This window comes from Vidua macroura, chromosome 30 (genome assembly GCF_024509145.1).
Source record: "Vidua macroura isolate BioBank_ID:100142 chromosome 30, ASM2450914v1, whole genome shotgun sequence".
Lineage (NCBI taxonomy): Eukaryota > Metazoa > Chordata > Aves > Passeriformes > Viduidae > Vidua > Vidua macroura.
Window position 1 is genome coordinate 3187630 of NC_071600.1, and position 23051 is coordinate 3210680.

Genomic DNA, 23051 nt, shown 5'->3' on the forward strand with positions numbered 1-23051 from the left:
CAGATTTGCTGATGGTGGACTCAATCCCCTCATCCCAATCATCAGTGCAGATACTTAAATCCACGCTGGCTGGCTCTGACCCCTCGGCCATCCTGTGGCTGCCCTGTGATGGCTCTCAAGGTGATCTGTTCCAGAACCTTGCCGGGCACCGAGGTCAGGCTGACAGGCCTGGAGTTCCCCAGATCCTCCTTCCAGCCCTTCTTGGGGATGGGCTCACACTGGCACCTCCAGTGCTCTGGCACCTCCCTGCTGAGCCAGGACTGATGGGAAATGATGGAGAGCAGCTTGGGGAGCTCATCCACCAGCTCCCTCATCCCCCTAGGATTGATCCCATCCCATCCCATACACCTGTGAGCATCTGAGTGGCTCAGCAGGTCACCAGCTGCTCCCTCCTGGATTACAGGGGGCTGTTCTGCTCCCTGTGCCCATCTGCCTGCTCAGGAGAACTCGTATCCTGAGGACAGCCTGTCCTAATATTGAATATTGGGGCAAATGAAAGTGTTAAGCTGCTCAGCCTCTTCCATATCTTTATTTACTCTATTCCCCACTGGATCCAATGAAGTGTAGAGGTTCTCCTTATCTCTCCTTTTGCTATTACTTTTTTTATAAATATTTTTCTATTATTTCTCAAAGAGGTGTCCAGGATATGCTCTAACCTGAGCTTTCACCACTCTGCTATCTGCATGACCTAACATCATCCCTAAATACTTCCTGAGTTCCCCTTTCCAAACCCTCTTTTGTCCTGAGTTCCCACAAAAGCTCCATGCCCAGCCAGGACAGTCCTTTTCCTCACTGGTTGAACTTCAGCACAGAGGGACAGGCTGCTCCTTCCCCCTTACGATTACTTTCTTGAAGTGTGTCCATCCTTCCTGGACCCCTTTATTTTTAAGGGATGTTTACTTTAAAAAATCAGTACCTGATTCGCTACTCTCCAAATCTGCATCCTCAATAGACCCAGGTCTACCCTTCCTAATTCCAGTGTGGAAGTTTTGTTGCTGCCCCTCCTTTCTTCACAGAATACTGAAAACTTGATTATTTCATGGTCACTGTGCCACCAGCCCTTCTCTGTTTGTGAGCAGCAGGAGACAGAGCTTTCCTTGGGAGTGGGAGTTACCAAAAATTTGGAAAAATAAAAACTCCTTAGCCCCAGTGCAGCATTAAGAAGCAGCATTCTTTATTCAGCCAGATGCACAGGGGACAGCTCCTCCCAAAGCCGAGCATGCTGAGTGCAGGAAAGTTTCTGTTCATATTCTGTATTTTGCAGACATATTCATTGATTGTCCTGGACTAAACACACAGATGATAACCATTTCCCCAAAATCATTAACATATTCCCCCATGCCTTCTTCTGTCCTGGGGGTCTCTCTGGTGGTCCCTGGTGGTCGTGGACCCCAATGTTCCCGTGGGCCTGGCTGAGCTGGCAGGACACTGAGGCTGGTGAACTTCCAGCTCTCCTTCTCACACAATGGGCATTGTGTGGTTTCCATAGGCCTGGGGTTTTGGAGAACAAGCTCCAGGTGTGAGCTCACCTGGTGGAGACAATTTATTATCTGGTGACATGAGGTCACAGAGTGGGCTGTGACATCACAGAGAGGAGTATGTGAGGTCATCGAGCAGCTACAGCATCATAGACTGTCTCTGTGACATCACAGAGCAGACTGTGACATCACAGATTTTGCTGTGACATTACAGGGCAGCTCTGTGACATCACAGAATGGATTGTGGCATCACAGACAAGCTGTGTGAGATTAAAAAATGGGCTGTGACATCCCAGAGCAGGCTGTGACATCCCAGAGGGGCTGTGTGACATCCCAGGAGGGCTGTGTGAGGTCACTGGGTTGGTCACCCCGCCCCAGCTCCCCATCACAGTTTCTCCCAACAAGTCCAATGCTGTTCATGCCCAGCGGGGTCCCTGTCCCCCGCTATCCCCCCGTCCACCTGGAGCCACAGCCTCCACCAAAGGATGTTCCACAGGATCCAGCCCAGAGCCTGACACAGGGAAAAGGGGCCAGGGCTGTGTGACCAGGACATCAAGGCCGTGGATTATCCAGGTCCCTGTGGCCTGGGTTGGGTTCCCCAGGGAAGGAAAGATGTCTGGCAGCTGGAGCAGGCTTAGGGAAGGGCCTCCAAGGTGGGGCTGGAGCCCCTGGGCTGTGAGCAGAGGCTGAGGGAGCTGGGCTTGTCCAGCCCGGAGCAGGGAAGGCTGAGGGGCTCCTCATCCCAGCCTGGCAGTGCCAGCGAGGAGGGGATGGAGAACACAGAGCCAGGCTCTTCACCGGGGGCCTGGTGGGAGACAAAAACCAATGGGTGGAAGGGGAAAGACGGGAGATCAGTCAGGCCAGGAGGAGATTAAATGAGTCAGGCTGGTTTCAGCATTTCCTCAACACCAAAAGCAGCCTGACCTCCCTTCTCCATCCACCACTGACAGCTTTGCAAATCAGGAATTGTTTGAGCTGTTTTGCCCCCACTCCAAAAAGGGCATCCTTATACAAGAACTTAATTGTGTTTATATCTATCACAGAACCATGTTTGTCTAAAATCTATTTTAGTATGGAAATCACTTGTGGATGCTGGACTCTTCAGACACTGCTGGGACGTTGCACATAGCTCAGAGAAGAGTGTGATTGTTTTTAAATTGTGTCCTGTTCAACTCTGTACTCTTGGCCATGAAGAGAAACTTTCTGTGCCTCTGAGTCTCACCAGTTCCTGACCCCCAAAGGACACAAACCTGATGAGTTGTGGTGCTCACTCCAGTGGTGGCACCTGGAGCTCCCTCCATCCCCAGAGCAGAGCTGCCTTGTCCCAGAAAGTCCCTGGCAATGCATGGATGAAGGAAACAGGACAGGCTGTGGGGATCAGGGGCAGGGCAGGGCCAGGGATTTGGGGTGGTTGTGAGCCCAGGGCAGGACCCGGCCCTTGGCCTTGCTGAACCTCATCCCATTGTCCTGGGCCCATGGCTCCAGCCTGTCCAGATCCCTCTGCAGAGCTTCCTGCCCTCCAGCACAGCCACACTCCCACCCAGCCTGGGCTCACCTGGAACTGCCTGAGGGTGCCCTCGATGGCCTCATCCAGATCAGCAATAAAGAGATTTCACTGACCTGGCCCCAATCCTGAGCCCTGGGGACAGCCCTGGATGTGACTCCATTCCTCAGCTGCTCTGAGTGCCAGGGGTTGGATGAGGGAAATGCTGGGGAGGGGGTAGGGACAAAGTCTGATTGATTGTCAGCCATGAAGGGATTTGATTTTCATATCTGTTCAAACTGCATTAGGAGGTGCTGGGGGTCAATATCAATTGGACATTGCTGATATCAATCTCTAAACAGGAAAAGAACAATTCTCTCTGCACTGTTTTCAATATAGTATATTCACTTGGAATACACTTCTGAAACCTGACTAATTAACCACAAAAGAATTGAGGACTTGAATTATTCCCAGGGGCTTTTCTAGTCTTGGGTGTTTTGAACAGATGTTTATGAGCTTTTACCATGGAATTCCTGAACTGAAGAGCTCAAGAGGCCTCTGGAGTAGGAAAATTCATCAGCAACCTCCAAGGGGCTGAGGATCCATCCCCATCAGAGCAGCAATGAGCAGAAATGGGCAGAGCTTTGTGGCTGCCCCAGCTCTGGGATGGGCCCTGGGCCTGGAGCAGGAGCAGCTCTGGAGGGCCCCAAGGCTGGGGCTCTTGTGCTGGCCTGGGCAGATGGGATGGCAGCAGGGGCTGCAGAGCTCTCAGCACCTGAGGCCGAGGGGAGCAGGGCAGCCAGGGAGCCTCCTTGTGCCTTGGACAAGCCCCTTCCCCCATGGCTGGGGCTGAGTCCTGGCTGAGCTGCAGCTGCTGCTGTGCCCTTGGCAGGGGCTGAGGCCATGGGGCCAGTGGCCAGAGCAGCCTGGCCTGAGCAGAGCTGTGGGGCCAGAGCCGGCTGGGCTGTGCTGGGGAGAGGCCCTTGGTGCTGCACAGAGCTCAGGGCAGCTGGCAGAGCTTGCAGGGAGCTGGGCTGGGCTCCGAGAGCCTGGCCCAGAAACCATCAGTGTCCATCTCAGCCTGGCTGAGCGTGCAGGGGCAGGACTCAGCCCAGGCCTTGTGGGGCAGGGCCAGCGCCTGTGCAAGGCATTGAAAACAGGCAAGTGCCCGAGAGAGGAGGCTGCTCTGTGCCCTTGGGGGCATGGACACAGCAGGGAGGGGGCCCAGGACATTTGTCAGCGCCAGCCTCTGTCCCCAGCCCTTGGCAGCCCTGGCTGCTGAGCCCAGCTTTGGCCTGGGCTGAGTTTGGCTGTGGCCCAGCTCCATCCTGCTGCGGGGCTCAGGGCCTGTTCCCGGCCATGGCCAGCCCTGGCCGGCCTCTCTGCTGGCCCAGAGGCCGGCAGAGCCCGGGGCAGGGCTGTCTGTGCAGCCCCACAGGTGCCACGGGCTGGGCAGGAGCTGGCAGAGGCTGCCCAGCAGGGAGGCCATGGGGCACAGAGCCCCAAGGCTGCCGTGGGCACCACGGCACAGGGGCCGTTCCCAGCCGCAATGCTCCTGTCCTGGGCTGGGCCTGCACAGGGGCTGTGGCACCATGGCTGGGCCAGCACAGGGCCACCAAGGGGCCACGCAGCCGCTGCCGGGGCTGGCAGCAAGGCCGGGCACAGACAAGGAATTGCTGAGCGTGGCCTGCGCTGGCCAGGGCTGACTGTGCCAAAGGCAGAGCTCAGCTGCCCTTGGGGGCTGCAGGAACACTCAGGAGCCCAAAGAGCCTCCATGGCTGTGCTGGAGACCAAGGCTGGAGCAGGGAAATGCAGGGCTGCTGCGCCACGGCGAGGGCATGGAATTCCAGCACACACCTCAGCTCTCTGATGATCCCGGCACCGTGCTGGGCCCTGTTTCAGCCTGGAGCAGAGCAGATGTTGATGGCACAGGAGCCCTGCGGGGCTGGCAGGGACCTGCAGCTTGCAAGGTGCTCTGCTCTCCCTCAGCTCCTCTCTGAGAGATCCAGTCCCAGCTGGGCACCTCAGGGCACAAGTGGCACTGCCTGTTCATAGGCACACAGCTGATGTCTGCCTGGAAAGGGGCACAGGTTTTAATACCTGTTGGTTTCATAATATGCAAACAAATCATTATTACCTGGGTCATTTTAGTACTTTAAAGACAATGCAGTTTTCCTGCCAGGAAAAGAAATTTCCTGGATCTCCTGGATTCTTTTACTGATGGCAGGAGAAGAAATACTGATCTTCCCCCCTACCTTTGCCACCAACATTCATTCTAATATTTCCTGACCCTTTTCAGGTATTTCCAGCTCTCCTGTTTAAATGGCCATGTCTAAGGACATTGCTTCATTTGGAGCAGGTGGATCGAGGTCCTTCCTGTTGCTCCCACATTTCCTCCTGCAGCTGTTCTCTGGTCATTGCAATGCATCTCTCTTGATTGGCTTCATGCTTTGAGCTTCAGGGAGTTTCCCAGTCTTTCAGAAGTTGAAATAACACTTTAGAATTTTAGTTGTGTTTTTGTCCTTTATATCACCTCTTTCTATTCCTTTGTCTAAAATTCTTCCTGTATGGCAATCCCTTGTGGGTGGTGGACATGTCAGATATTGCTGGGATGTCACAAAGAGCTGAGGGAAGTGTTTTCTTGTTTCTTAAATGTTATCATGTTCACATTTTTTATGTTGGCCATGAAGAGAAACCTTCCTGTGCCTCGGAGTCTAACCAGTTCCTGGTCCATCAAAGGACACAAACCTGATGAGTTGTGGTTCCCACTCCAGTGGCTGCACTTGGAGCTCCCTCCATCCCCAGAGCAGAGCTGCCTTGTCCCAGAGAGTCCCTGGCAATGCAGGGATGAAGGAAACAGGACAGGCTGTGGGGATCAGGGGCAGGGCACAGCCAGGGAGAAGAATGACTTTTTCATTTGATGGAGCTGTGCCTTCCCTTGGCTTTGTTGGCTGACTAGAAATGAACATCCCTCTGTGTCTCAGGCAGCTCCTTCTCCAGGGAAAGCAGGTGGGAGTTGGAGCCAAGGAGCTGAAAGCTGCAGGTGCAGCCTGGGCTGGAGGGAGCTCAGATTTGCACAAGGCTGCTCTGAGTGCCAGGGCTTGGATGGGGGAAATGGTGGGGTGGGGGTAGGGACAGAGTCTGATTGATTGTCAGCCATGAAGGGTCTTGATTTTCATATCTATTCCAACCTTCCAAGGAGGTTCTTGGATTTAGTGTCCATTGGAGATTGCACATATCAATGAATTAACTGGAAATAAAAAACTTAAACAGCACCAAACATATTTTCTCACTGTCGTTGTAAAAATAATACATTCTCTCTGAATACAGTTCTGAAATGTGCTTAATTGTCCACAAAAGATTTGAGAACTTAAATCAAATTATTCCCAGAAGCTTGGCTTGTTAAAGGTGTTCAGAACATTAATGAGCCCTGGGGCACTGAATTCCTGAACAGAAGAGCTGAAGGCTGAAGAAGCCTCTGGAGCAGTAAAATTCAGCAGCAGCCTCCAAGGTGCTGAGGCTTTCAGCAGCCCCCACTGAGGCCATCCCTGCCCAGAGACCGTGGGGGAATGGGCAGACAAGGAGAGCGTCCCTGGGGCTGGGGCAGCAGAACTCAGAGGCAGCAGCGGCTCCAGCTGGGAAATGGAGTGTGGGATGGGGCTGTGAAAGCCCTGCCTGGGCTGTGCCAAGCAGGACACACAAGCCCTGACCCCCATCCACTAAAAAACTCACTCAAGGGAGACATTTATAAGGAATTACAATTGTTTGTGTGCTCTGTGTTGGATGCACTGGAGAAATACCAGCAAGGGATTCTCAGGAGCTCAAAACAACAAAACAGACTTTACTGGGAACTTTAGAAAATCAGACCAACTTTGGCAAAAGGTTTAATATGACATTCAGTCAACAAAAAACACTTCTCAGAGCATTAACTTGACCAATAACTTCACAATCTCTAAGCCTATTCAATTTTAAGTTAATCAAAATTTGCAAGAGGACAGAAGTAGAAGTAGACACAGAAAGGGAGAAAAATAATATAGAGGAGCACACACAGAGCTACCAACTCCTGGATTCCAGCAGTGTTCAGATGGAAATTCCAAGGGGAGGTAGGGTCCAAATGTGTGCTTGCCTTGTGGTCAGCCTTAAATACCCCTTGGTGTCCCTGGGCCCTTCCCCCAGGTGGGACTTGGGGTCATTTGGTCACTCAGGAGCTGGGCTGGGGCTCCAGAGGTGGCTGTGGAGCATTGCCTGTGCTGTGCCAGGGACTGGCAGCCACTGCTGGGCTGGGATAGAGGCTCTGGGGGGATTGGGGTTCCAGGGCAGGGCAGGGCTGGGGTTCCAGGGCAGGGCAAGGCTGGACCTGCCCCTTCTTTCCCCACACATGAAATGTTTCCAGTCAACAATCTCCTCTGCTCTCTCACAATAGGTAAAGTTGAAGGTAAAATCCCAATTCTGGCCATTGGCAACTGGTCTAGAAGGACAGTTCTTTTCCAGAGGAAGGATACCCCCCGTTTTCACTTCATTTTTGTCTTGATTGCATGGATTTTCTTTGGTTTTGTTGTTGCTATGTTTCCTTGCTGTGCCTGAAGTGTCCAGTCAGGAGCAGAGTGACTCTGGCCAAGGAACTTTGTGGTGCTGTCGCTTAATATTAAATCTGGTTTTTGCTGCTCCCTTGCTGGGGATTTTTTCAGCGCTCTCAAGCCCTCATTGGTAACAGGGTGAAGGAGCCCTGGCCCAGGCTCTGGCCCTGGGGGACGCGGGGACGCTGCCGGGGGGTCCCTGTCCCCCTGTCCCACCCCCCACGGCCCCGTCCCCCGTCCCCGTGTCAGGCTCTGGGGTCGATCTCGTGGAACATCCTCTGGGGGAGGCTGCGGCGCCGGGGGCGGGGGGACCCGGGGGGACAGGGGACCCCGCTGTGCACGAGCAGCGTTGGACTTCTCCGGGGGAACTGTGAGGGGGGGCTGGGGTGGAATGACCTCCCCAGTGACCTCACACAGCCCCTGTGATGTCACACAGCCCTTGTGATGTCACACAACCATAACTATGATGTCACACAGCCATCTCTGTGATGTCACACAGCCCCCTGTGATGTCACACAGCCCCTGTGATGTCACACAACCTTGGCTCAGTGCTGGGCAGCCCCGGCACCGTCCCAGCAGTGGCTTCCCCCCCCTGCCCCGTCCCTCAGCCGGTGCCGCCCTTGGGGCGCTGGGCCTTGGCTTCCTCTTCTCCCTGGCCATCCCCTGCCGCCTGCCTGCCCAGGGTGTCCCGGGGAGCTGCTGCCCCTGAGCCAGGGGCTCTGCTCTGCTGCCCTGGGCACCCCGGGGCTCCCAAAACACCCCACGGCCAGGCCGGGCCCAGAGTGTCACAATGTCCCCTTGGTTCCATCAGGCCCCGCAGGGTCACGGTGCTCCCTGTGCTCCCTGAGGCCCCACATCACCCAGCCCAGGCCATTGCTGTGGTTCCAGTCCCTCCCAGGATGATCCCAGTGACTCCCAGTCTCTCCCAGTATATCCCAGTTAATCTCATCATGCTCCCAGTCACTCCCACTTCCTCCCAGTTGTTTCCAGCATGATTCCAGTTACCCACAGCTGCTCCGAGTCACCCTTAGTTCAGTTCCAGTTGCTCCAGGTATATCCCAGTTGTTCCCAACATGGTCCAAACTGCCCTCAGCATGCTCCTGGTCACTCCCAATATGATCCCAGTCCTCCTAAGTGTCATCCCAGTTCCACCCAGTATGATCCCAGTTGCACCCAGTCACCCCCAGTACAATCCTGCTCACTGCCAGTATGACCTCAGTGGCCCCCAGTATAGACACAGTCACTCCCAGTTGCCCCCAGTTGCCCCCAGCATGGTCCCAGCTGTTCCCAGTGTTGTCCCATGCAGTATGGTGCCAGACACTCCCAGTATATCCCAGTTGCCCCCAGCATGTTCATTCCCAGTCACTTCAGTTGCCCCAGTATGGTTCCAGTTGCCCCCAGGATGATCTCATTCATTCCCAGTACATCCCAGTTACCCCCAGCATGCACCCATCATTCCCAGGCATTCCCAGTTGCTACCAGTAGCCCTCAGTGTGCTCCCAGTCGCTCCCAGTATTTCCATGTCCATGCTCCAAATGCTGCTGCCAGCCCTGATCCATAGGGATGGGAATGTCCCGCTCCCTTGCAAGGGCAGGGTCACACTGATGATCTGGGTGAGGGGATCAAGCCCACCATCACCAAATTTGCAGATGACACCAAGCTGGGTGTGAGTGTGGATCTGCTGGAGGGCAGGACAAGAAGACACAGCCTTGAGCTGCACCAGGGGAGGTTGAGGCTGGACAAGAGGAAGAAGTTCTTCACAGAAAGGGTGAGTGGGCATTGGAATGGGCAGGCCAGGGGGGAGGTGGCAGAGCCACTGTCCCTCTGCAGTGGCACTTAGTGGCATGTCTGGGTGACAAGGCGGTATTAGGGCATTGGTTGGACTTGATGATCTCCAAGGTCTTTTCCAGCCTATTTGATTCTGTCATTCTGTGATGATTGGGACACTCTGGGGCCATTGTGACACTGCAGGGCCTCGTGGAACTGAGAGGACCAGAGTGACACTGTGCAGCCCCATAGAACCAGGGCTCCATTGTGGTGCTCTGGGGCCAAATGGAACCAGGGAGTCCCCCGTGACCCTGGGTCCTGGTGGAACCACAGAGGCCATTGTGACACTGCGGGGCCTGGTGGAACCCAGGGGTTTCACCATTTGGACACTGCGAAACCAAGGTGAGCATTGGGAGAGTCCAGGGCCCAGTGGAACCAAGGGGCCGTTCTGACACTGCGGGGCCTCACGGAACCAAGGGGACATTGTGACACTGCAGGACCTTGTGTAACCAAGGGGCCACTGTGACACTCTGGGGCCTCAAGGAATGTGGAAGGCCGTTGTGACAGTGTGTGGCCTCGTGGAAACAAGGAGTCCATTGTGACACTGAGGGGACTTGTGGAACCACAGAGAGCATTGTGACAGTGTGGGACCTTGTGTGACCATGGGGCCTTTGTGACACCCTGGGGCCCCATGGAACCAAGGGGCCACTGTGAAACTGGGGCACCAATGAGAACATTGTGACACTGTGAAGCCCCATGGAACCAAGGAGTCCATTGTCACATTTTGGGGGCCCATGGAACCAAGGAGACCAGTGTGACAGTGCAGGGCCTGGTGTAACCAAAGGGACATTGTGACACTGAGGGGCCCCTTGGAACCAAGGACATCTTTGCAGATAACACCAAGATGGGTGTGAGTGTTGATCTGCTGGAGGGTAGGAGGGCTCTGCACAGGGCCCTGGACAGGCTGGATCCAGGGCCCAAATCCAACAAGGTGAGGTTTAACAAGTCCAAGTGCCGGGTCCTGCACTTTGGCCACAACAACCCCAGCAGCGCTCCAGGCTGGGGACAGAGGGGCTGGAGAGCAGCCAGGCAGAAAGGGACCTGCAGGGACTGATGGACAGCAGGCTGGACATGAGCCAGCCGTGTGCCCAGGTGGCCAAGAAGGCCAATGGCTCCTGGCCTGGATCAGGAATGGTGTGGCCAGCAGGAGCAGAGCTGCTGTGCCAGCACTGATCTGCCCCCAGCTCTGCACACAGACATTGCTGCTGCAGCTCCAGAGAAGGCAACAAAAGGGCAGCTCTGCAGAAAACTCTGTTGGGGATCCTTTAGTTCCTTTACAGCCACTGAGAGCACAGCCCCTCATTGACACAGTCTGTGGCTACAGGGAAGGTGGAGACAAACAAAATGAGAAATGGCACAGTGACATTTATTGTGAACAATATGAGAAATCTAGAACAAAGGAAAAAATCCACAACCAAACTAAGAAGAAATATCAAAGGTGAATTTTATTGTAAGTGATTGGCAGAAATTTGCCAGCAGTTTAATGTTTCTGAAACCATCCAGTCATCAGTCTCCTCACTGCAGCCTTGAGCTCCTGGTTCCTCAGGCTGTAGATGAGGGGGTTCAGGGCTGGAGGCACCACCGAGTACAGAACTGACACTGCCAGATCCAGGGATGGGGAGGACATGGAGGGGGGTTTCAGGTAGGCAAACACAGCAGTGCTGACAAACAGAGAGACCACGGCCAGGTGAGGGAGGCAGGTGGAAAAGGCTTTGTGCCGTCCCTGCTCAGAGGGGATCCTCAGCACGGCCCTGAAAATCTGCACATAGGAGAAAACAATGAACACAAAACAACCAAATACCAAACTGGCACTAACAGCAATGAGCCCAAGTTCCCTGAGGTGGGATTTGGAGCAGGAGAGCTTGAGGATCTGTGGGATTTCACAGAAGAACTGGCCCAGGGCATTGCCATGGCACAGGGGCAGGGAAAATGTATTGGCTGTGTGCAGCAGTGAATAGAGAAAGGCAGTGGCCCAGGCAGCTGCTGCCATGTGGGCACAAGCTCTGCTGCCCAGGAGGGTCCCGTAGTGCAGGGGTTTGCAGATGGACACGTAGCGGTCGTAGCACATGATGGTCAGGAGATAAAACCCTGCTGAGATGAAAAAGACAAAAAAAAAGAGCTGTGCAGCACATCCAGTGTAGGAGATGGTGCTGGTGTCCCAGAGGGAATTGTGCATGGCTTTGGGGACAGTGGTGCAGATGGAGCCCAGGTCGCTGAGGGCCAGGTTGAGCAGGAAGAAGAACATGGGCGTGTGCAGGTGGTGGCCGCAGGCTACGGCGCTGATGATGAGGCCGTTGCCCAGGAGGGCAGCCAGGGAGATGCCCAGCAAGAGGCAGAAGTGCAGGAGCTGCAGCTGCCGCGTCTCTGCCAGTGCCAGCAGGAGGAAGTGGCTGATGGAGCTGCTGTTGGACATTGGCTGTGGCTGCACATGGGCACCTGTTCATGGAGAAAAGGACAGTGACGAGTTAGAGGAGATACCTGTAACCAAAATCAAACCATTTTCCATACACCCTCCCCTGGAACACACAGACACTGTCTTTAGTATTTTTGAGTTCTGGGGTTTTCTTTATATTCTTTCCTGTATCTCTGGGGGTATTCTTCGATGTCAGAAACCCTCAGCATTTCTGCTGCCCTCTGGGAGAACAGATCAAGTTCCGTGAGGCAAAGTGATGAATGGACAGTGAGGGCAGGTGGTCTATCATTCTGACCTGTTCAAAGTTTCTCTGGGCTTTAACCTCTGTCAGGTGGACCGTGAACACCTTCCCATGCTTCCCCTAAAATGTCACGAGGTACAGCTGAGAGCAGATTGATGCACCACAGCCATCTCCACATTTGGATCCAAGGACTCACGTAGCTCATGTCAGCAACCCAGCAGCATTTTCAGTGTCACAACACCTCTGCCTTTCCCCATCAATCTGATAACTCAGAGATGCTCTAGGACAGGTTTGCACCCTGGATTGAAGCTCCCAGCTTGGACTGGAATCTCAGGGAGACTTCCAAGTGTCCTTCTGATGGCACTGGATGAAGGGAGATGCAGCTCCTTCCCTGGCTGCACTGCCAGCATTGCCCAGAGCCGGGCACTGGGGACAGCTGTGTCACCCTGAGCCAGCTGTGCCCCCTGCCAGAGCCCCCAGTGCCGGGCAGCTGCCCCCAGCCCTGTGCTCTGCAGAGGGAACTGGGCCCGGGGCTGCAGAGCTGCCCCACGGCTCTGCTGCAGCTCTGCCTGCACAGGAGGGGCTGCACGCCTTGGAGCCCTGGCCCTGAGGGCAGAGGCTTGGCTGGGGGCACAGGAGGGAGGGGGCTTGTGCAGAGGGAGGGGCTGCACTGGAGGGGATCCTCTGCACATCTCTGAACTCTCCCTGCCACAGCATTTCTGGCTTTTGTTTTCTCTCCTTCCCTGATCTTCTCTCTGCTTCCTGGAGATTTTCCTCCTGCAGGTGTTTCCCTGTGCCTGATCTCTCTGTGCCAGCACGCACAGACCCCAAACCTCTGTGCACTCTCCTTGGCCTGACAGAACCCTGCCTGTTTGCAGGGCACTGGCTGGGGGCAGGTTATGTTTGCAGCTTGGAGAAAGGACAGCTCAGACTGAGCCTGATGGCTCCAGCAAAGGTGATGCTGGTGCTGTCCATGGGCAGAGTGGCTGCAAGCACATTAGGCATCTCCTGTGAACCTATTGATCACTAAAAGTAACAGCTCAGATGTCTCAGGCACTTGACAAATGCATAATTTTTAATTCTTAATCATCCTTTAATATTTATCCCTCCATCCCATCCATTTTCCAATAGTAGGAAATAGAATACAATGTCTTAGGAAATTTCCTAATTTTTATCAAAATCCTTGTCTTGGAAATATTCTGTGACCGGTCAGAACCCCTCAGCACGTCAGGGCTTCATGAGCATTTCACCTGCCCTGCACCAGAAATACTCAGATTTGTACTCACAGGGTCTGTGGGCATTGGGATGTTCCAGCTTGAGGAGATCACTGCAGGAGCTGCAGCTGCATTGTCCTGCAGCCAGAGGTTCCTGTGCCAAGGGCTGGCAGTGATTCTGCCCCAGGCACTTCTCAGCACCTTCCCAGCCCTGACTGATTGAAGCTCTCTGTGCCTCTGGGCTGTGCCCGCGCTGGCTGCAGGCAGTGCCCCAGCCCTGCTGGGCTGGGAGAAGAGCTGCTCATCCAGAGAAATGTGCTTTTGAAGCTCTGCTTGCTTACCAGCATCACCCTCTGTGCCAAGAGCCCGGCCCAGCTCAGCAGCACAGACACAGCACAAGGACTTGAATGAGCCTCTGGGGCTTTGTGCTCAGGCCCTGAGCATCAGGCCCTGAGAGGGAGCTGCAGAAACCTCTCCAGAACTCCAAGTCAGAATCCAACTCCAAAGTTTTTTTGACTTTTAATGGGTCCCACTGAGGGACACGAGTGAGAAAGTGTCCCCAGGCCCCAGGCAGAGCAGAGAACTGGAGGCACTGATGACAGGTGGGGACAAAGAGAAGCCAAGTCTTGGTGCCCTGGGGCACAGCAGGGTCTGTGCTACCAAGGGCTGTCAGGAGACAGCTTGTCCTGAGGCCCTGGGGCCTCCTGGCACAGCCCCAGCCAGGCTGGGCACTGTCAGCCCCTTGTCCTGCCCTCAGCATCCCCCCCTAGCCCACATCCCAGTGGCCTCAAGGATCTGCTGGAAGGAGTCCCTGGGGAGCCTTGCTCAGGAATGGCCCTGGGGGCTCCACAATGCTCCCAGGGACTGCAGGTTTTTCAAAGGACTTTGGCTTTGGCTTTTGCCTTGCAGTCTCTGAGAGCTTTCTGCAATCATGGCCTCCAATTATCTGCTGTAATTAGTCCCTGGAGAGGCTTTGTCAGGAACAACACTCAGTGGGGCTCATTAATGCTTCAAGGTACTTCAGTTCTTTTAAGGTACTTGGTGTTTCCCTTTTGCTACAGCCTCTGTGAGAGGTTTGTGCAATCATGGCCCCAATTATCTGCTTTAACGAGTCCCTTGAGAGTTTTGTAGTGATACTCAGTGGGGCTCATTAATACTTTGAGATACTCATCTTTTTTCAGGTACTTTGGATTTTCCTTTCCACACTGTGAGGTTTTTGTGCCATTTTGAGTCTCTGGGAGGTTTTTGTGCCATCCTGGCCTCCAGTTCTCTCCTCCAAGGAGTCCATGAGGAGCCTGTGTTGGGGATGGACCTCAGTGGCAGCCATTAATGCTTTGAGACACTTTGGGGTTTTCTTGTGACTTTGACTCCTGGAAAGGTTTGTGCAATCTCCTCTCAGGCCCTGAGGTTCCAGGGCTCAGCTCCAAATGCACCACGGGGCTCATTAGGATCTAGCAAGTCCTGACAAACCATGGATCTGCCTTGATTTCTCTCTTCTCTAGTGCAGTTCATTCTTTCACCAATTTGAAATTTCTCGGCCAATGCATCAATTAGTGTGTTGGGTTCATTGCTGGCTAATTACCAGTGCACTTACTAGAATATACTTACTCATTTCCTGCTGTGAGATAGGATTAGGAGAAAGGCAAAGTGGGCTCAAAACTTTAAAAGTATATAAAGAAAAGTTTAGAATAGTAAGTAATATAAAGAGTTATAAGAATAAAACCAAAATTTCAGAACACTTCCTCTCTCCATACAACCTGACAATGTAAAGAGACAAAACCTAAAATTTTCTGTCAGTTTTCCACCTCTAGAATAGTCTTTCTTCTGTTCACTTAGGGAGGTAAGTTCCTCTTTTTAATGTTATGGAGACTTGCCCACAAGGAAACAGTTATCTCATGGCTTTTCATTTGCACAAACAGCAGCTGCCTGGAAAAATCTGCAATTGTGTGTTCCCTCCCATTTTTTCACAGCTTTTCCCACAGCTGTGTTTATGGGCCATGTCAACGTATGGGGTATTGGTTTAAAGATGACCTGTTTAAGAGCAAAGGTTGTCTTCATTTATTTCTGAAATCATCTTCATCTCTGGGAACCGTGGTCTTCTTCTCTCCCCAAGGGCACAGGGTCTCATCACTTTGCGGTCTTTCTCAGTCCAAACTTGTCATGGGATCACAGCTACTTCAACATTTGCTTCCTTTAGCAGGGAGGCCTTTGCTGAACAAGTCATCTCCCCATTCTTTTCAATGCTTTATAGGGAAAAAGAGAGTCTGATGTATCAATTCCATCCTTCTCCATAGCTTTACCAGAGGATTTCAGCCCCAAGGTCAAGGCATCTCCTCATCCCTCCCATCTGGGACTCAACTTCCTCTTCACTGACCTCAGTGTCTTCACGTTGCTCCTCTGTGTGCCTGCACTTTGTCCTTTTCTCTCACTGGAGGGAGGATGGAAGCACGGGAAGAGTCAATATCTCAGGCGGGGCCTGCAGATGGTTGCGTGAGCCCGGCCGGGCTGGGTCCTTGCGGCCGGAGCTGTTTTCCCATGGAGGTTTGTGCAGCGGCTGCGCTGGGGCTGTGTCAGGCTGGGCGGCGCTGGGGGCAGGGCCAGGATCTCAGCAGCCAGGCCAGAGCAGAGCAGCAGCACGGCCGGGGCCGATGGCTTCTCCTGGCCCTGCCCGCTGGTTGCGGGCCAAGCCCAAGGGCGGCAGAAGCTTGGCCGAGCCGGCCCGGCCCGGGGCTGCTCCTGGGGCCTGGCGGATCCTGGTTGGGCCCGGGCTGGCGGCGGGGCAGGGCTCGGCAGCGGCCAGATGTCAGCAAGCGCAGCCACGGCCCGGCCCGGCCTCGGCCCCGCGGCCTCCCCTCCCCTGCCCGGCAGCCGATGGGGCCTGGCGGGCTCCCTGGGAAGGGGCCCGGCCCCACGGCAGGAGCCGCCCGGCCCGCCCCGGCCCAGACGGGGGCTGGCCCGGCCTTGGCACCTCTGTGCTGGCCAGAAGGGAAAGAGACCCAGCCAGGCTTTCTTATGTTCAACATGTGCCTATACAGAGGTGTTCCTTAGTTCCTTAAGTTTAACAGATTGTCAATTCTCAAAGCTAATTACTGATTGTTTTTTGTCAGAGGAAGGAGGAAACTGCTAGCAGCTTCTCTCAGGACATCACTTCCATGATGCAAAACCACCAGAACAGCACAGACCACCGAGCTCCTTTGTCCATATATAGTGGTCATGTGCCTGAGGCCTCAAAATCCCACCTTGGGAGATCTCTGGGCCCTCTCCAAAGTGTTTTCAAATGAAAACATTCAGCGCATTGAAAATCACCAGAGGACAGGGCCAGACTGATCTGTCTGTCCTGACTACTTTTGTCTGGGAACAGTGAGTGGATATATGGAATTTGGTAGGTCAAATTTTAATTTTGGCCATGGTCCCTGGACTTGAAAGCCAGGTCTTTGCCATAGCAAGGAATGAACAGAGCCCCAGTGTTTCAGGGGCAGATGAGAGGTGACCACCAGAGGACAAGGCCAGCCAGAGCTGGCAGGTTTTGTTCTGAGAGATACCCTTAATAATAGGGAATGTTTTAGGGAGGATACCAATTTTGGCAATGGGTATCTGAAAAGACGGACATTTCTTTCCCATAGCAAGGAAAGCACGGAGCCCCAGTGCTCCAGGAGCTGATGAGAGGCAGCCCTTGGCATTCCAAGATCAGCCAGACCTGTCAGGTGGCCCCTGGGAGGCCAAGCCAGCCAGACCTGTTCCATGTGCCCTCGGTTCCATGGGGCCCCACAGTGTCCCAATGGTCCCTTGCTCCCAGGAGGCCCTGAGGTGTCACAATGCCCCCTTGGTGACACAAGGCCCTGAAGGTTCCATCAGCCCCACAGAGTCATGATGGTCTCTGGGTCCATGAAGCCCCGCTGTGTCACCATGGCCCTTTGGTTCCATGGGCTCCAGTGGTGCCACAATGATCCCCTTGGTTCCATGAGGTCCCCACAGTGTCACAGGGATCTCCATGGGAAGGAAAGAACCGAGCCCCAGTGTGGCAGGGGCAGCCACCAGAGGCCAAGGCCAGCCAGATTTGACGGTACTGGCAGATTTTGGCTGGGAGCAACCCTTGGATATAGGGAATTTTACAGGTGGAATCCCAATTTCAGACATGGGCACCCAGAGGAGAAGGATGGTTCTTTTCCAAGGAAGGAAAGCACAGAACACTGGTGTTTGAGGGGCAGATGAAGGGTGGCCACCAGAGGCCAAGGCCAGGCAGACCTCTCTGTCCTGGTAGCTTTTGTCTGAAAGCAACCCTTGGATGTAGGGAATTTGGGAGGTGGAACCCCAATTTCAGCTATTTCTGTGTGGATAAGAAGGATGGTTCTTTTCCATAGCAAGGAAAGCACTGAACCCAAGTGTTTCAAAAGTAAAAGATGAGAGATGGGGTTCCTGGGAGGCTGAGCCAGCCAGACCTGTTTGTCCTGGCAGCTTTTGTCATGGAGGAATCCTTGGATATAAGGAATATGGGAGGAGGAATCTCAGTTTTGACCACAATGATCCTCTTGAGAAGAAGGACAGTATCCATAGGAAGGAAAGCATCAAGCCCCAGTGGCAGGTGAGAGGCAGCCCCCAAGAGGCCAAGGGCAGCCAGACCTGTCTGTCCTGGCTGCTTTTAATGGGGAGCAATCCTTGGCTGTATGGAGTTTTAGAGGTGGAATCCCAGTTTTGGCCATTGGCACCTGGTCAGGATGGATGTTTTTGTCCTATAGGAAAGAAAAGCACAAAATCCAAGTGTTCTGGAAGAAGATGAGAGATGGCCACCGTTAGGCCAAGCCAGCCAGACCTGTCTCTCCTGCCACCTTTCATCTCGGGGCAATCCTTGGACACAGGGAATTTTGGAGGTGGAATCTCAATTTTGGCCATGGGCACCTGGACAGGAAGAGGAAAGCACAGAGCCCCAGTGTTCCAGAGGCACATGAGTGCTAGCCCTCAGGAAGCCAAGGCCAGCCAGACTTGTCAGTCCTGGCAGCTTCTGTCTGGGAGCTATCCTTGGATATAGGGAATTCTGGAGGCAGATGCCCAATTTTGGCCATGGGTGCCTGGTTGAGATGGATGGTTTTTTCCCATAAGATATAAAAGCACATGGCCCCAGTGTTTGAAAGGCAGATGAGTGGTGGCCCCTGGGTGGCCAAGGCAGCCAGAGCTGTCTCTCCTGGCAGATTTAATCTGGAAACAAACCTTGAAATATAGGGAAATTTGGAGAAATAATCTCGTTTTTTGGCCCTGAGTCGCTGGAGGAGAAGGAGAGTTCTCTCCCATAGAAGGAAAGCCCAGAGCCCCAGTGCTTCAGGGGCAGATGAGAAGCAGCCCTCGACATGCCAAGGTCAGCCAGACCTGTCAGGTGGCCCCCAGGAGCCCCAGCCAGCCAGACCTGTTCCATGTTCCCTTGGTTTTGTGGGACCCCACAGTGTCCCAATGGTCTCCTTGGTTCCATGAGGCCCTGGAGTGTCACAATGTCCCCCTTGCTTCTGCAGTGTCACAATGGCCCCGTGCTTCCATGAGGCCTTGCAATGTCACAATGGCTCTGTGGTTCCACAAAGCCCTGATGTGTCACAATGGCCCCTCGGCTCCATGCGCCCTTGCTGTGTCACAACGGCTCCTCTGTGACACTGCGGGCTCCACAAGGTCACCACGGACCCTTGGTTCCTTGGGGCCCCCGAGTTCCACAATGGTCTCCTTGATTCCATGAGGCAGCACAGTGTCACAATGGCCCCTTGGTTCCATGAGGTTCCCCAGTGTCACCGTGGTGTCCTTGGGCCTGCATTGTCACAACTGACCTGTGGTGATCGCATATCCTCTGAACAGAGAGAGCTCTCCCAAGATTTTCCTGGGAAGCTGTGAGAAAGCTCAGAGAAAAGAATGAGAAACAATTCTTACCTTCACTTGCTGCAGCTGTTGTTGTGCATGTGTGGAATGTATTATGGAGATTTGTTTACCAAAGGGTGATTTCTTAATTGGCCAATGGTGACAGTGTTTGGATTTCAATCAACCAATCTGGTCTGTCTGTATCGGACTGTCTGCAAGAGCGATGAGTGTTTCTTAGTAGTATAGTATAGTATAGTATAGTATAGTATAGTATAGTATAGTATAATATAATAAAGCAATTGATCAGCCTTCTGGAATCATGGAATCAATGCTAATTATCACCATTCCGGGGACGCCCTGCTACGATAGTTATCCAAGTCAATCTTCCCTTACCTCTGAATGCTAAATAGAATAGGCTTAACAGGCACATCAGCAACACCAACCACTGTAGACCCAAAGAGCTGGCTGAGGGGTTGGGAGAAAATTTCCCCTGGTGTAATTTCCACACAGAGGGTACCATTATTAAAGTAATTCATAAAACACATACAGTTAGTGTGTGGTAGCTTCCAATCCATGTGCCCACTGTCCAGAGGAAATTAAAAATCCATAAATTCCTCACCACATTAACCCATCAGACAAATTGGATAGCAGCCACAGTAGCCATAGTTATAGGATGGGAAAAATGTAGCCACAACCATGTGCCACCCAAAGCAGGGTAAGCTAGACCACATGGTGACACCTAACAAGGTTTCTATATCCAGTGCACCAAAAAAAAAAAAAAAAAAAAAAAAAAAGAGTTACTCAATAGTTGTTATTCTCATTTCACCCTTTTTCTCTTGATGGCTTCAGGCTGCATATTGGGCGCCAAAATTGGTCTTGGTTTACAAGACAGGTGTCTGCTAGGGAAGGCAGAAAACAGCCTCCTGTGGAATGGAGAATGTAAACCCCTCCCTCCAAATTATTAGAATTGTGAAATCAAGGGGCTCTCAGGCAAAGATGTGGGAATAGCAATAACAGTTCTTCACTAGTGTGTACAATAAAGCAAACAAACAGCAGCACCTCCGGCGCTGGCAGCAAACAGAACAGGAGCCCAGTGCAGCCTTTCGGCCGCGGCACTTTCCCTGCGGTGCAGCTCCGGGCACGGCCGGCAGGGGCGCTGGTGGCTCCCGGGGGGCAGGGCAGGTGCGGTGATCCCCGCGCGGCTGCAGGGGGCGCTCCGGCGCGGGCTCGGGGAGCGCGCGGCCATGGCGGCTTTGTCCCAAGGCGGGAAGGGCTGGAAGAAGGCTCCGCTTCACAAACCCTGGGGGCAGCCGGCTCCGGGGCCCCAGCAGGACTCTGGGAAAGCAGCAAGCTGGGCCGGCAGGATGTCTCAGCAGGCAGGGGGTGAGGGGCTCCCAGCAGGGCAGGGAGAGCCGAGCTCAGGATCCCGGGCACCCGAGCAGATGGGGATAGGTCTCTCTTTTAGTGGGGCAGGTGTTAATAAGGTCCCAGTTTAGGGGCTGTTCTCACGAGCAGAGGCTCACCCCATGACAGAAGAAGCAGCTCTGGGCCGGGCTCCAGCAGCAGCAGTGGAAACTCCCTTTCCCAAGAGCAGTGGCTCTGATCGTCCTCCTCCCAAAATAAGGGATCAGCCGATAATCAGCAGCCGATGATAAGGAACAAACAGAAAGGAAAAACTGTACTCCCAACCCTGGTTTGCCATTCTTAACCCTGTGGGACAAATTCTATAAAGGTTTAATTCCACCTTTATAATTGTTTACATATGAGCTCTTGAAAAGTCAGGGACAGAGATTGGAACCTGCTGCTCCACGGCTCCCCTCACAAAAGGAGTTTAGAAAGCCTGGAGGCCCCTGGAGGTATCTGGGGATCTATAGGGGCTATAGGGGGTCCTTTTTGTACCTCCTGACCCGACAGGAGCTTCTCTAATAAACTTTGCCTAAAGCTCCCACTCTGCCCATGACAGGAATCCCTGTGAGTGCCTGTGATCCCAGGCTGGGATAAGAACAATTTATTGGGAACAGCAAAGAGTCAAGGAACAAACAGGAACAGAAACAATATTGATAGCACAAGGGATAAAGAAAAACTATTTACAGGGAAAAATACAAAATAACTGACTGGGTCTTCTGGCCACGTATTTCCACCAGCTGGGAAAGGACACCCTTATCCTCAGGGAGAGAGAGAGAGTCCCTTTCCTGCCCCTGGCAATGACCTGAGGTGGGAGTGAATGTAATGACAGGGCCATGGCCAGACCCTCATGTTCTTCAATCCCACATCAGGTCATTGGCAGGGCCAGGAGAAGGTACAGGTGCCTTCCCAGCATGGATCACAGGGAACATGGGTCACCAGGGCTCTGACCAACGTTGGCTCTCCTATGGGAGTTGAAGCTGGAGCAGTTCATGAAGCTCCTCCTGCAGTTGGGGCATTTGCAGGGCTTCCCTTACCGGTGCCTCCTCTGGTGTCTGGTCAAGTTAGAGCTCTGGGTGAAGCTCTTCCCACACTGGGGACACTCATAGGGCCTCTCCCCGGTGTGGATGCGCCGGTGGGTGACGAGGGTGGAGTTGCGGTTGAAGCCCTTCCTACAGTCAGGGCAGCGGAAGGGCCTCTCCTTTGTGTGGATCCGCTGGTGACGAAGGAGACAGGAGCTGGTCTGAAACCTCTTCTGACACTCGGGACACTGGTAGGGCCTCTCCCCAGTGTGGATGCGTTGGTGGGTGACGAGGTTGGATCTGCAGCTGAAGCCCTTCCCACATTCCCCACACTCCTAGGGCCATTCCCCGGTGTGGATCATCTGGTGGCTGATCAGGTCAGAGCTCTGCCTGAAGCTCTTCCAACACTCCAAGCACTTGTAAGGCTTCTTCCCATGGTGAATCTGCTCATGGACCACCAGCTCTGAGCTCTGGCTGGAGCTCTGTCCACCTTCCTGGTAAAGGGTGGGTCTTTCCTCCTCAGAGCACCCTGGGCTCAGTTTGCAGCCCCTCCTCCTGTGGGACCTCCAAGGATTTTCCTCCCCTTTGTGTTCCTGTGCCATGGAGCTGCTCAAAATGGCCTCTTCCACGAGGTTCTGCATTGGAGATTTGTCCTCCCTGGTCTCCATCCTCAGCTCCTTGTCTGGGGCAGGAAGGACAAGGAGAGGATGGGATTTGCCTCCGTGCCACAGGGAAGGGGAAGGAGATCCCCCCAGTGCATCCCTGGCAGGACAGCGTCGGCAGTGGGGTTGTCCGGCAGCCAGAGGCCATGCTGGGCTGGGAGATGGAGCAGGAGAGATGGGGAAAGAGGCACTGACTTCCTCCTCACATGCCTGGATGTCCTGGGACATCTTCCTCTTCCTTGCAGCCTCCTCCTCCATCTGGTGAAGGTCTCGGAATGGGAAATTCTGTTTTGGGAGGGAAACAAGAGATGAGCTTATTGAGTTTTCTACTGGTTTGGAGCAAGTTAGGCGGGAATTTAAGACAGAATTACAATTTAGTAAGAAAATTAAGCTCAAGGCAATGATACAGAAACACTGGCTTAATCTGACAGAGTCAGGATATATCCTGACAGCCCGTTGGTCAGGGTGGTGGAAGCAGTCTGATGAAATGGTGGCTGCAGTCCTGTTGGAGTGATGAACGTGATTCTGTCAAAGCAGGGATCCTGTAGAAGGGTCTGGTCTTCCTCTGAAGGTCCAGTGGTGCTTATGGAGCTCTTGTCCTCTGGGAATCCAGTAGGCAAGGTGCTCCTGGTGTTGCAAGGGTGAGATTATATCCAGGTAGGAATGCTTGGTTCCTCCCCCTGGGCGGAGCATCCCACAATGGGATGATGTAATTTTATCAGTCCTGCAGTGACACTCAATGGCCCATTAACAGAAGATGGCCCCTGCAGGGCGTTATCAGGGCTGAGTCATGGCAGAGATAAAGAACACTGCCCCACCTGTTTATCACAGTTCATGAAGATGGTGACTGAAAACACACTTTTGGTTACATCTTACATTGTCACCTGAAGCAGTGAGG

The 23051-nt window shown here is 53.6% G+C and overlaps 2 protein-coding genes and 2 pseudogenes across 2 annotated transcripts in view; 2 read left to right on the forward strand and 2 right to left on the reverse strand.

The window, feature by feature from the left end:
• LOC128820669 (uncharacterized) overlaps window positions 1–22475 on the reverse strand; it is a 1091286-nt pseudogene extending 1068811 nt beyond the window's left edge.
• LOC128820667 (uncharacterized) overlaps window positions 1–23051 on the forward strand; it is a 2212279-nt pseudogene that overhangs the window by 2069211 nt on the left and 120017 nt on the right.
• Window positions 1–23051, forward strand: part of LOC128820701 (olfactory receptor 14J1-like) — a 112094-nt gene that overhangs the window by 3596 nt on the left and 85447 nt on the right. The window lies entirely within an intron of this gene.
• LOC128820733 (olfactory receptor 14J1-like) lies at window positions 10696–11847 on the reverse strand. The gene has a single exon (XM_054001555.1). It carries the CDS (start codon window positions 11776–11778, stop codon window positions 10846–10848), a length of 933 nt encoding a protein of 310 aa, XP_053857530.1. The 5' UTR covers window positions 11779–11847; the 3' UTR covers window positions 10696–10845.